The sequence below is a fragment of the Urocitellus parryii genome, chromosome 6 (assembly GCF_045843805.1).
Source record: "Urocitellus parryii isolate mUroPar1 chromosome 6, mUroPar1.hap1, whole genome shotgun sequence".
In the NCBI taxonomy this organism is placed as follows: Eukaryota; Metazoa; Chordata; class Mammalia; order Rodentia; family Sciuridae; genus Urocitellus; species Urocitellus parryii.
In genome coordinates, this window is record NC_135536.1 from 173,075,080 (window position 1) to 173,088,938 (window position 13,859).

Consider the following 13,859-nt stretch of genomic DNA (forward strand, 5'->3'; position numbering starts at 1 on the left):
TAAAGGACCTGCTCAGAGTCTGCATGGAAGAGGGGAGAGACAAAGAGCAGGTGGCCTGAATGATGCGGGTGAGTGGTATGGAAGTCTGAGGAGTGAGTCCAAGGTGGTTACTGCTGACTAAACAAATCAACACAATAGGGGTCGTGGGCAATTCCTAGTTCAGTTAATCTTTGATGACAGTGAATTTATAGTGATGCAAAGCTTCCTCCAGAATCCTGAGGTCAAAAAGGATGGGGAAAAAGTTGTTCCTAAAATGGAATAAAGTAAACAGATAACTCCAGTACACTGATTAAAAAAAAAAACAAATATTAATCTAAGTTTTGAACATAATACTTTTGACTGCATATATTCTTTATGGGAAATAGTCAAAGAATAAAAAGAACTGGGAAGAAGTCACATCTGGATCTGTATTTAGTAGGATTACTCTTGGTAGACAGTGGTGGGCAGTTCAGAAACTGCAAATATTTGGATCAAGTGAATGAGTAAATAAATTGATGCTGTTGGGAATCAGAGTTCTTGCTACAGGAGAAGGGAAATGTAAGTTTGGAATAAGAAGAATCCTGTGATGTTAGATTTAAAACAGAGGTATCAGTTTGAACTCAAAATCTAATGAAAAAATGATTCCTGGGCTCTATTCACTCAAAGGGCCCAGAAGCGGCAACACCTTCATATTAATGAGCATGCCTGGGGCCCAGACTTTGGTTTTTAAATACTATTCTCCACTAAGAGAAATTATGGCTCTCAGGGGAATGGCTGATTCCCAGCCATAGGCAAGGCAAGCACAAGGTACACTCAGAACATCATATTCTGCCAGAAAGTAGAAAATGCTCAAGAATGTTGTCAAAAGGATAAAGGAGGTAGCTTGCAGGGACTCCCACTCTGGGACAACTTAAACATTCAAAGACTGATAAAAAAGAATCCAAATCCACCAGTCCATAGTGACATTTAATAAACTAAAAATAATGGGGCAGGAAAAAAATGGTAACTAAAAATGTAGAAAAAAATGATAGACATAGAAAATGACTATTTTACAATCATCTCTGTAATAACAGATGCAGGCAAAAATCATATATAGATGTTGAATCACTGGGCAAAAGACCATCAGGAATTAGAACATCTATAGGCTGCTAACAGGATCCCTATGACACAGAAATCTGGTGGACACTGTCTTCACCACATGATCAAATTGAAGAACACCAATGATAAGATAGACCGGGTCCCGGATGTAAAGCAGTGAGGAGGACGCGGCTCACCTATGAACTGTTGTTCTCAGCAATGTTCAACCTGAATCTAACGATGCAGAAACAACTGGATGAAGCCAATCATATGGAAACAATCTGCACATTTTGCACAACCAATCTTGAATCTTCACAACTGTCAACGTGAGGGCTGGGGGTAGGTATGTCTCAGTCTTAGTGCACTTGCCTGGCATATGCGAGACTCTGTGATTCAATCCCCAGCAACGGAAAAAACAAACAAGTTATATACATACATTTTGTGTGTGTGTGTGTGTGTGTGTGTGTATGTGTACGTCTTGAAAAGCATCAAAATGAAAGTCTAGGAAACTGCTGGAATAAAGGGAAGTAAAGAGACATGAAAATGCAAGGTGTGATTTGGGGATGGACGGATATGGGAAAACTAAAGGAGCAGCTACACAGGACACTGTTGGGATGACTGTGGGAATCTGATCTTGGGCTGAGTATTAAATGACAGCATTGTGTCAGTGCTGCACTTCCAAGTGTGAAGACGGTATTAAGGTCAGGTCAGAGGATGCCCTGTAAGAACAAGGAGATGCACGCTGCAGCGTGCAGGGATAAAAGTTCATGACATCTGCAAATCATTCTCAGATGGTTCAAGAACAACAAAAAAAAAAATTAAGAAAATTAAGCAAAAGTGGCAAGACATTAAAAATTGGTGAATCTAAGTGATGGGCAATTGGGTGTTCACTGAGGGTTGTTGCAAACCATTTCTTCTGTGGTGCTGCACATTTCAAAATAAAAAAGTTTAGGATTTAGAATGAGAAAACAAGCCACAGTCTGGGAGAAAATATTTACAAAACACTTGTCACATAAAAGACTGCTAACCAAAATATACAATGAACTTCTAAAACGACCCATTTAAAAAGTGAGCAAAGGATCTGCACATTAAAGAAATATGAACAGCAAATAAGCATAAGCAAAGATACTTCCCAACATGTCTCTAAGAAACTGAAAATTAAACAATGAGGTACCACCATTAGAATGGCCTAAATCTAAAAAACTGACAAATCAGACGCTGGCAAGGGTGCAGAACGACATGAGCTCCCGCCTTCAATCCTGGGGGGATGCAGTGGTGCAGCCACTTTGGAAGACAGTTTGCATGGAATCATATTCCAGTTGCACGACCTTCTGAAAAGGCAAAACTATGGAGACAGTAAAAAGACCAGTGGTTGCCAGGGACTGAGGGAGGGGAAGGAACACGCAGAACAAAGGGTTTTTATGGAAGGGAAACTACTCCACATGATACTACAGTGGTGGCGACAAGGCATTACACACCTGCCCAAACCCTCAGAATGTGTAACACCAAGAGTGAGCCCTCATGTGGACGCCATGATGTGGGATCATGACCTGTCACATAGGTTCACTGACTATAATGGAGGCATTGTTCTGGTGCCAAAAGAAGAGGGGGGAGGCACAGCGTCTGTGGAGTAGGGGTTCACGGGGAACTCTGATCAGGCACAGGTCCTACAGGAAGCCTACTCCCGACTGAGCCAATGGCCTAGCCCCACCTTCACTCTGGAGCCACTGAGCACTGTGGACTCCTGACTGCATCATTTTATTTCATGGGGCATTTCCTAAGTGAATCCTGCCTTTAACAGAAACAAAAAGCAAACAAAAAACCAGAAAAGAGAGTTGAGAAGTGTTTGAGACTCTCCCTTGAGTCTCTGGACGCCAAAACCTCATTCTTTATTTCTTGCCATTGGTTCTCAGTTTGGAAAAAAGACATCATTTAGAAGTACCTGTGGAAGTCATGCAGGTCTTCTGCACTGATATAATCATCCAAGTTCAGGGTCAAGTCTGCCACCTGCTTCGAGCCATATTCCTAGAAAAGTGAAATAGAAAATGAGAGACGGGGTATTTCTGGGCGAATGAGTGCAGGGTGGGAAGAACAGCATACAACCTAAAAAATACGGATGTTCAAAGAGACACTGATGAGGACTCTTTGTAATACATGACACAGTCTTCTAATGCTTAGGGACTTCCTTGATATAGAAATACTGCCTTTCCAAGGCCAGACAATCTATTTCCCAGGTTCTTTTGCAGACAGGATGCAGGTATGTAATTTTCTGGTTTGCAACTAAGAACCTTGTCTGATACAAGATCTAAATATCTGTCAACAGGGAAAGGATAATGGAATACTATGTAGAAATTAAAGCAAATGAGGTACAGCTATGTGTGCTCCCAGGTGAAGGCCTCCAAAACAGAGTGAGAAAAGCAAAGGGCAGCAAATCATATTCTGCAGGATACCTTACAACAGACGGACCACAAGACAAAACTTAACAAAAAGCAAGCTATTGCCCTCATGGTGCTTCAGTAGCAGATCACTGACATTAAAGCAAAACACCAGTAAGGACACAATCACAAGCTGGCACAAAAATAAAATGATGAAGTAGAGAAGCAGGATTTAGATTTTTCTGGCAGGTGGGGTGGGTAGTAGGAATGTATTTCTGCGTAAGTGACAAAAGAGGGGGAGTCAGGCAGACTGAAGAGAAGGCGGAGGCTGCGTATGTATGTGAGGTGGCAGATGGGAGAGGGTGGGGATTACAGCACAAGAAACATCAAGTGTACAGGTTCCAAGGCAGCAAGAACGCTGCTTGCTTACGAAGCTAAAAGCAGCCCACTGGGGCTACAACAGCCTTTCTTCCTGCATTGTCCCTGAATGGCTTGCTTTGATTTCTTTAACCTGTGGAGAGAAGTCCCTCCTTTATAATCCAGGCAGCGACCATCTTTGTGCACAAAGCATTTCTATGTTTAGGGTTCTCACCTCAGGATAAAGCTCTTGAAGTAGGGACACTGGGCAAAGGCTTCAGGGACACTTACAGCTCTGCAGTCACTGTTAAATGGGTTTTGGAACAGCCACCCCAATACCCACCGCCATCCAAAGACCCCACAGGTCTGAGACTCACCAGCACATTGATGATCATGCTGGTCTCCATGGTGATGGCTTTCACAAGGAGCTTTCTGGAGCCGTCCTTGGACTCATACCGGAGGACATACAGGTCTTTACTGTTGTTCCACCCAGCTGGCAGCAGCTCTGACTTCTTATCACTGGGACCTGGCTGAGAAGACAACGGGATTGAGGAGAAAGATCATGACCTCAGAACAGGGACCTACAAAGAATCTTACAGATGATCTATCAGCACCTCTCATTTCACAGACAAGGCTACGGAGGTCAAGAGAGTGACCTGTCCAAGGTCATGCGCCAGTTAGAGGTCTGGGGCCCAGGTATCTGGAATGTTCTCTCCCCCCTTGCTGTCTTTATGACACAGCACTGACACCTGTCAAGAACCTGCAATCTCAGTTTAGTAATCATCTCCCTCTCCATCACTACCAAGAATAAAGCTAATTAACTTAAGGGACACTGTGGAATTCTAAAGCACTGATTTTCAGGGTTTGGACCTTGATCTATGTGCCACAGGGTCACCAAAATGTTGACTAAAAACACCAATTGTTTAACAAAAGTTACAGACGATTTTCACATATACCTAAAATGTGATATACATACAAGATTTAAAAAAATACAAAGTGGAGGGCTGGGGTTGTGGCTCAGTGATAGAACACTTGATTGCCTAGCACATGTGAGGCACTGGGTTTGATTCTCAATACTGCATAAAAATAAAGGTATTGTGTCCATCTATAACCAAAACATACACATAATATATATTTAAATACATATATATATATATACACACACATATATGGGGGTAGAGAGAGAGAGAGAGGGAGAGAGAGAGGGAGGGAGGGAGGGAGGTGTATGTGGCTACAAATTGCTTAGGAAAAAGAACATTGCAATCATCACAAAAGCCTTGGGTAGCAAATCCCCAAATTCTTCCTTCTTTCCCTTCAAGAGTAATACTACTCTGTATTTTTAAAAAACTTTTTCTCACTTTTCCTATAAGTTGTATTACTATACATGCAACCATAAAAATACAGTTTCCAATGTTTCTAAATTTAACACGAACAGCATCACTTCCACCAGTTGCCATTTTCACGTGCAGAGATTAATCCCTGCCAGTGCTTCAGTGTTTTTGCTATAGCTGATTCACATTCACCACTATGTGGCGCTCCATTGTGCGAATGGGTTTCAAGACTTGCTCACTGGCTGGTGGAGACAGACAAGTTTCCAGTTCACTTACTTTGCTACTATAAATAATGCTATGAACATCCTGGACACACCTGGCACACATCTGAATTAATTTCTATGCCTGGAGGTAGAACCTTCTATTGATGAGATAAAATCAAATTGTTTACCAAAGAGGTGCTGATGTCCACTGCCACTAGCCCCGAGGGAGAGCCCGTGCTGTTCCACCTGGTCAGCAACACTGCTTTCACCTGACTTTTTCATCTTACCCACCTCACTGGTGAAAAATGCATCTACTGTGAGTTATGATGTTTCTCCTTTCTTTTCCTTTTTAGATAACCTAGAACTTTATTTTCACACACTAAAGTTTGAGAAATAGTTCAACTCATTTCTACAGTAAAAATGAACAGTGATTTCTGGGGGCAAGGGGGAGATTTCTTAAACAAGATCCATACAAGATAAAAATACCGCCATTGAAACTGCTGATAATTTACAGTTTCTGCTCAACAACAGGCAATATGAAGTCAAGACATCATGGCTAGGAAAAGACATTTGCTAGGCTGCAGAAAAACGAAAAGTCAGGCTGAAATAATGAGATAGCAGGTTATACACACCTGTCAGACCGGTGTTACCCCATTTGTTATTTTTTTATTTTTATTTTTTTACCAGAATTGTATGGGAGACCTCCAGGCACTGCTGGTGAGCATTTAAACTCCTTTAGGGAGTTTTTAAAATTTAAACAGCCCCTTTAGGGAGCAATCTGGTAGTATTTAGTAAAATTAGGTGAGTCAATATCCCATAACCCAAATTCCCTACTTCTGGAAGAACCCTGTGCAGAGATAGGACAAGGGATCTTCATCACAGCCTCGGCTAGGGCAGCCAAGGAGGAGGTAAAAGGCAAAATACACTTACAGTGGGTTACTCTCTAGCAATCAGAATGAGCAAGGTGGATCTAATTGTAGTATTACTAATCAAAGTAAAAAATATGATTTAAAATCCAGAAAAAAATGAGATTTACAGACCAGCACCATTAGTGTAAACAATTTAAAAAGCACACAGAAAATGATATATGTCTTTTTAAAAAATTTATTTTAGTTGCAGGTGGACATAATACCCTTAATGTTTATTTCTACGTGATGCTGAGGATCAAACCCAGTGCTTCACATGTGCTAGCTGCTCCACCGCTGAGCCACAGCCCCAGTACCAATGTACATCATTTCATGGATGCATATTTATACTGCTCAGCATGGAGCAGGCAGACTGGGAAGATCTGTATTAATAAAAGTATGATGGAAAGGAATGGGACCAGAGAAGAACACCAGCAAAGGCCAGAAACGCAAAACTCAACACACACTAAGGACAATGGGAGGCTACAATCGAGGACTGCTTAGGTTCTCTTCTTTGGTCACCCTGGTGCTCAGGAATTCATTAGGAGGAGTGGTCACAAGTCAAATTCAGGATGTCGCAATTGGCAGTGGTTTAAAAACTGGCTGGATGACAAATCAACTCACACTCCAGAAACGAAACAGAGGGACAAAAAACAAAAGTGAAACTAACCAATCGGTCCACTAAGGGAGAAGGAGAAACCATTTTCCCACTCCGAACAGGGTACACTTCCTGTTACATGTTTACTGTTGTGGGTGAAGTTATACTTCAGAAGCCAGGGATCTGATGACATGCCTTATCTTTGCTCTGTGGAGGGGTCTTTTATTTCTATTACGCCCTCGTATACAGCATTCATCTACCAGAACTGGAATGTGGGAAACCTGGCCTGCTCACCACCTTTGCTTCCAGAGTAAAGTCCTGGAAGAACGACGCCTCTTGCTGAAATGGGACCTATGTTCCCCAGAAAACAGAGGTGGCACTATGAGACAGGCTCTGGTGTTACCAAGCCAAACATGGCATTCAATTGCACTCGGGGCCCTCAGCTCAAATATCAAGTGTCCCAGAAAGCTACAGTTGGAATGTAGCCAAAGTGCACAGTCATGTAGTTTGACACCCTTGGATGAAAACTCTAGGACCTGGGGGAGGGGACACTCACGCAAAGTCACAGCATAGTAGCTATAAAGCTGGATTTGGGATTCAGAATTCTCAGCTGCCAGGCTATGGCTAGAGATTTTTCCCAGCCAGGTCCACCAAACTGGCCCCATGAAAATTTTTCTTGAGAAAAACCCTCAAAACCCCGGGGAGGAAGCATTCTTTAATAGCTGAGTGTTCACCCCAGTGCCTCTGGGCTTCAGCCAGAGAAACGAAACAGATCGTTCTGGGCATTTTCTCTTTCTTATAATCCTTAAATCCCCACAGCACAACACAAAACCAATTCTCTAACTCTACGGCCAGCTTCTTCCCCTGCCACTTAACCTGCCTGACATAGCTATAAAGCTCTTATGAGGAGTGGTGCTGACTTCAAGAAAGAAATCCAAATTCAAATGCTGGACTTCAGTTGAGGCCAACAGAAGTGTTACTCTCCCAGTCAAGTTTTATAGACCAATCCTACTGCGCCAGAGGAGGCTAAACCAAAGAGAGCAGACAGCCTTGCTCTCTACTCAACTGTTGATGTGTAAGTCAGACAGACAATCTGGGGACACTGTTTCCCTCTTATCACCCCCAGGAAGATGGGGGCAGGAGGTGACTAGAGCAGCAACACAAACATCCTCTGAACTTGGCAAACACTATGGACTCAGCCAATTTCTGCTTGCTCCAGTCTGAATATTAAACCTCAATAAACTAACAGGAGACACTGCTCCAAACGGCTTCTGCTCTGAATACGAGTACCCTCAACCAATGTGAGCAGAGGTCAAGTACAACCTGAGCCTGCAGCCACTTCAGGAGAAAAAGCAAAAAGAAGCACAAATACAGCAGACTCCGTTGGCAGTCCCGACACTCATTCCTTTGAGGGCATGTATGGTTGAGCGCTGAGGTGGACAGGGGGACAGTGCCTTCCAAAACTCCCATTCCCCAGCTCTTTGGCCTCCCCAGAGATGTGTGGAGCTAACATTTTTTTTCTGGTTTGCAGGAGCTTGACCGTCACCATTAACTGAGGAGGTAGACTTTGGGAATCTGTCACAGATCTTTTTTTTTTTTAAACCACTATTGAAATGAGATTTATTTTCACATTTCATTTGAAAATTTTGGGGGCCTAGAGTATTTTGCAAGAGGGTGATGCCAGGGAAGACACCAACCCATAAGAACTGACATCCATAACCTGGCAAAGTGACAGACACAGGCGCTGACAGGATGTGCCGGAGGACAAGTAGGGGAGCAGTTCTGCAGGGTTCATATATGCCTGTGAAATGGCGAGCAGGGGGCCAGGTAAGCCCTCTGTGACAAGCTCCTGGGCCCCTGAGGAAGGGGTTAGGATAGTGGGGCAGAGAACAAGCCGGCAGGCAGTAAGGTGGAGAGGGGCTTGAGGACAGGATGGAGCAGACTTGCTCCATCTGGAGAGTGCGGCCAACGGGCAAGCTCCAGAGTAAATTCACATCTTACTCCACACCCTGCCCATCCCACACATCAGCTCTCTGAAGAACTTCCCAGGAGAAGTTGATATGAAGTGACTGGGCCAAGTGAAAGAGCTGTTAAAGACTAGAAAGCCAGAGCGGAGCAAGTCAGGAGCCACAGGGCTCCTGTTGGAGGAAATGTGCAGTGAAAGGGGGCCCTGACACCGGGGAGTGGGGGAAGGCAGCATCTCTCCCGAGTCCCAAGGTCTGAACTGCTGGGAGGAAGAAATGTTCCCCTGTGTGTGTGTCTGTGTGTGTGTGTGTGTGGTGGGGGGTTGTTGTTGCTGACTCTGCTTTCCCAGCCTTTTCTTCTCTAGGGGTGTGTGGGGGAGGGTGTGTTGTTGTTGCTGCTTGTTTCCTCCTGGAGCCCATGTAAGCTATGAAGGATGTGTGCCCTTGGAGGTAGCAGTGGGCTGCTGAGCACACACCTGGGGTCCCAGTGAAATAGCTGAGACTGGGGGGGGGGGTGGGAGACAGGGAGACAGAGGTCAATGATAGTTCCTGTGCTCTGATTCTACTGATGGGGGTAGTGCTAAAGGGGTGTGGTGGTCTTGGTCCTAGTTCTATGGGAGAGAGGAATAGAAGCAGTAGCAATGATTCAGGGGGATATCTGGCTAAATGCTTGGAATGTGTAAAGCATTTGTGGGGGTGGGGGAGGGAGGGTCCAGAAAGCTATATACCTGAGAAAGATAAAAATGGGTTCGGGGCTTGAAAAATAAAGTAGTAAAAAATGAGAGGAAGGTTAAAATCTCACTGGGAGACACAAGGGGTGGGGTGGCTTGCTCCTCAGAGCTGGTCTTGGTTCTGGGAATGAGAGGACTGGGACAGAGAGGGTCAGGCCTGGAGTCCTGAGTGTCTGTGTGTATGTGGGAGTGTGGCTGGAAGGAGCAGATGGGAAACAAAGGGGCCAGGTCCAGTTTTCATAGGAAGGCTGATGTGATGGGGGTCACAGGGAAGGGACAGGGAAGGGAGACATTCGTGAGATGGGCTGAGTCCAGGTGTCCTGGGGGCTCTGTGGGGACATCAACAGGCCTCCAGCTGTTAAGAAGCAGAACCTAGGGATGGGAGAACAGAAGGGGCTGACCCTGTGGGGAAAACTATAGCTAGGAATCCTAACCTGACCCTCACATCCAGGATGTATGGGTACATGTGTGTGTGAGCTGATGATGACGGGGGCGACTGGGCCCAAGGCCCTTCAGCAAAAGGTAAGAGTGTGTGAGCCCACCCAAAACCTCATGTTCGTTTCCAGATATCCCGTGGAGGCTCGAGGTGGGAATGGGCGCAGTTTTGAATCCGGCCTCCCCATCCCTGCTCCGTGACTGTGTGGCCAGAGTTTAGGGGGAGCAGGTGGGGTGAGGACTCTGGGGAGCTACACCCCGTCTCGGGGTCAGATCCACAGAATCCTGGCCCGAGCGACCGCCAGGCTGAGCTGAAGACTTTCTGTCCCCCGGTTTACAAACTAGGCTGTGTCAGCTGCGTGGGGAGGGGTCCCGGGCCCCAGGGGCGTCAGGATCCCCCGGACCCGGACCTGGGGTGACGGGCAGAGGCCAGGCGCTCCGGACGAGGTCTTCGGCCTCCGGGTTTCGGCAGAAGACAGCTCCCCCCTCCCCAGCGGACGGCTCCGCGGCGTACCTGGTCGCCGGTGCCCAGGCCGTAGTAGCCGTGCGTCACCACCTCCCAGTGCAGGAAGCAGACCAGCGCGTCCTGCGTGCAGGTGATGGACGGCGCCGCCGACTCGTAGAGCACCTCCAAGCCCGCCATCAGTGCGCTCGGCTCCTGCGGGCGGAAGGAGGAAGGTAACACTTCAGGGATGGCTCCGCCCACGCGTGGCTATTACTCCGCCCCGCCCTCCCGCGGCTTCTGTCCGGTCTCTCCCGGCGCCCCAAAGGGATCTGTCCGGGGGCGTCACAGCAGCCACCGGAAGTAGTTCCAAACGGCAGCGCAGCTTCTCTAAGAGTGCCGGGCTGGAAACGCGAGCCGGGCACTGAAGGGTTCCCAGAGGGAGTCCGCGCACGGGGCGTGGCCTCTCAGAGCCGGGATCCCGTTCTCCCCGCAGCCTGCAGGACGCTGGGCGCTGAGTCCTGGGAGAGGACACCTCGCTGCAAACTAGACTGCCCATCCACAAAGTGGGTGTTGCTAAGCCGGGAAACAACTTAGGAAATGTAGGGAAAATAGATTTATTAGCACGCATGCAGTGCTTGCCACGAGTCACCTTATTCTAAATCCTTTTCTTGTCTACATGGGTTGACCCCCACCCCGAAGTGGTAATACCACTAAGGAAAATTGAGGTACCAAGGGACAATTTGACCCCGATAACACAGCCAGCCAGTGAAGGGCAGAGATGGTACTGGAATCTACCAGTCTGGTTCCTAGGATAGCTTTTATTATGGTGTTTTGGGTGCTGCATCCTGTGCCAAAAGCTTACTTTGCCCTTTCAACAAATCCTATGTTCTGTTACCATCCCCATTTTGCAAGTGACAAAAACTGATCAGAGTTGAAACTACTTCCCTAAGAAGATGGGAGCTGTGGACTTTAGAACTGAAACTCTGACCCACTACCTAATTTAATCTTTTTTTTAAACCTATCTCCTCCATGATTTTTACCATCTATTATATCTTCAACAAGTTTCTTGAAGTCCCATTATTGTTTTTACTCAAATTTATTTTTCCACATCCAGTCAGCATCGTGGTCCGTCCCACCCATTGTCATTTCTCACTTGGATGCCTGGTGTCAGCCTTTGAACAACATCCCTGTCTGCCTACAGTCTGATTTGCACCCTGAAACCAGACAGAATCTGTTAGAACACAAGTCAGATGGTGTCCTTCCACTCAAAACCTGGCAGAGTTCCCACCAAGCTCAAAAGGAAGAGTCCTCCCCAGGGAACCTATGCATGGTCTAACCCCCACTGCCATCCCAACTGTCCTTCTGAATCAGAATATCAGTGGAACCACACCTGGAGGCTAACCTGTAGAAATATTAACAAGAACCCCATCAGGGCCTATTTCATATAAAAGATCTTGAGGGCCCCCTGGGGGAACACCTCCAAGCCACTCCTTTGTCCCTGAGGTAGAAATCAGAACACAGGGTGAAGCTGGATGGAAGGCCATAGTCTTGGTGCTGTTTTCAGTGCCTGTTTCACATCCATTTTGCTCCATGCTCTACCCAGAACTGAGATAGGGATTTAGGATAAGGAAAAATACAAATCTTAAGGGAAATATCCTCAAGCCATTGCAATGTAGAATCAAGCCACTGAGATGCAGAAAACACTGATGCAAACCTTGGCCCATGCCCTGGCAATACAAAAGCACAGGAAAACTGGCTTCACCCTGGATCCACCTCCAGTCCAGCCCCTGATACAGCCCTTCTATAAATATTGGACCACAGGCCAAGTCAGGGCTGCTTCTCACTCTGCAGACAGCTTGCATTCTCCCTTAAATGTGTATCTTCCTACTTATATAAACCTCTGTCTATGCCTTTGTCAGGCTAGTGTTGAAATTCTTTTCCATCACTATGCCAGGAACCCTTTGGGCCCAGAGTTGAGTTCCCTCTCTCTTCTGGGAACTCCTCAGACCTGTCTCCAGGGACATCTCTTCTCCTGTGACACTGCCATATATTTTAACCTCTAAACACTATGCAAATAGTTGTTCTACTGTATTGCTTAGGGAATGGTGACATGGAAAACAAGTTTGAACTTATTCTGTATGGACATAATTTTTTTCCTGGATATTTTCTATCCCCTGTTGGTTGAATCTGCAGATAAGGACTCCACAGATACAGAGGGCCAATTGTACTTCTTGCTCTGTCTACAGCACTCTTTTCCCAAATATCTTCATGGTTTGCTCCTTTATTTTAAGTATGGTAGTTCCTTACCTCACTTTCTACCATCCCAGCAGAGGGCTTCCCTGGCCATCCATCCAAAACAACCTTCTCCTGTTGTTTTCCCCATTTCCATGCTTTTCTGAAAGGCATTCAGTGTCACCTCACACGATAGCAAGTATTTGTTTATTTGCTTATTTACTAGTAACTCTCTTCCCACTAGACTGTGAGAGAGAGCAGGGACCATGTCTGTCTTGTACACAGCTGAACCTGAATGCCCTCTGGGCTTGGCCCCTACTTAGTGAAGGAAAGAAGGAATGGATACAGAATGAGAGAATTCTGGATCTCAAGTGGGCCCGTCTCACCCCATCACTGCCACTGACCCTGTCCACGGGCCCTTTGCCTCTCCAAACTCTCTGTTCTTCCATTTTCCCTGGGGTGCCCCGATTCTTGAACCCCATCTGTAAAGCTTCCAGATGAGCAGCCTGAGGAGCAGTTCAGCTGAAGGAAATAGAGACTTACAAAAACTTCAGGGAAATAGGGAGCTCAGGAATCTGACCTGTCGTAATCTGCCCCAATCCCCCTGCTCCCCAAAAAGCCTGCCCAAAGTAACCAACTGACTCCTCCCATGACCTGGTCCTGCTAAACCCTATAAAACTCAGGCACTTGTAGCTCCCCGCCAGTTTCCCTTTTAAAAACGTGCCCCTCTGTGGTTTAATAAAGCCCTGCTGATCCCTTGAGTCCTTTCTGGGTTTCTTCTTCTTTGTGTCCTCTCTCATGGTCTTTCCAGGTGTGCTGACCACACTCTGGGGATGCTAGGCTGACGGCCATGGCGCTCCTCTGTGAGATGTACTTCCCATGACATAAAGCTCTTCCCACTGAGAAGCCCTCCACTTTCCGTGGGTCCTGATCTTGCTTGCTTGGTCCCCTCTACTACTCATGTCTCTCCCCAGTTATGAAGAATCCCCACAGAGCCATTCATCCTCCCAAGAACCTTCACAGGCTGGGAGGCCATGGTGGGGTCCCCCAGGCTGGGCACCACTAAAATGTGTCCCCCAGGGGCAGCCCTGATCTCAGTTCCTGCTGCAAGGCAGGCCTAGGTGAAAAGCCGTCATTCTGTCCCTACAGAGCTCACGTCTAGTGGTTAAAAAAAAAGTTATAACAAAGGTAACCCGGTGTGAAAACTGCCATGCCAGAGGAGCGCTA

At 46.4% G+C, this 13,859-nt stretch overlaps 1 protein-coding gene across 1 annotated transcript in view; it reads right to left on the reverse strand.

Moving 5' to 3' along the window:
* Psmf1 (proteasome inhibitor subunit 1) overlaps window positions 1-10,739 on the reverse strand; it is a 32,201-nt gene extending 21,462 nt beyond the window's left edge. The window contains exons 1-3 of the mRNA XM_026402124.2: window positions 10,470-10,739; window positions 4,166-4,318; window positions 2,999-3,081 (exon numbers count right to left, since the gene is read on the reverse strand). Of these exons, the coding sequence (XP_026257909.2) occupies window positions 2,999-3,081; window positions 4,166-4,318; window positions 10,470-10,598 (365 nt within the window). The 5' untranslated portion in view covers window positions 10,599-10,739. The remainder of the gene's footprint in view (window positions 1-2,998; window positions 3,082-4,165; window positions 4,319-10,469) is intronic.
* Window positions 10,740-13,859: the final 3,120 nt, after the last annotated feature.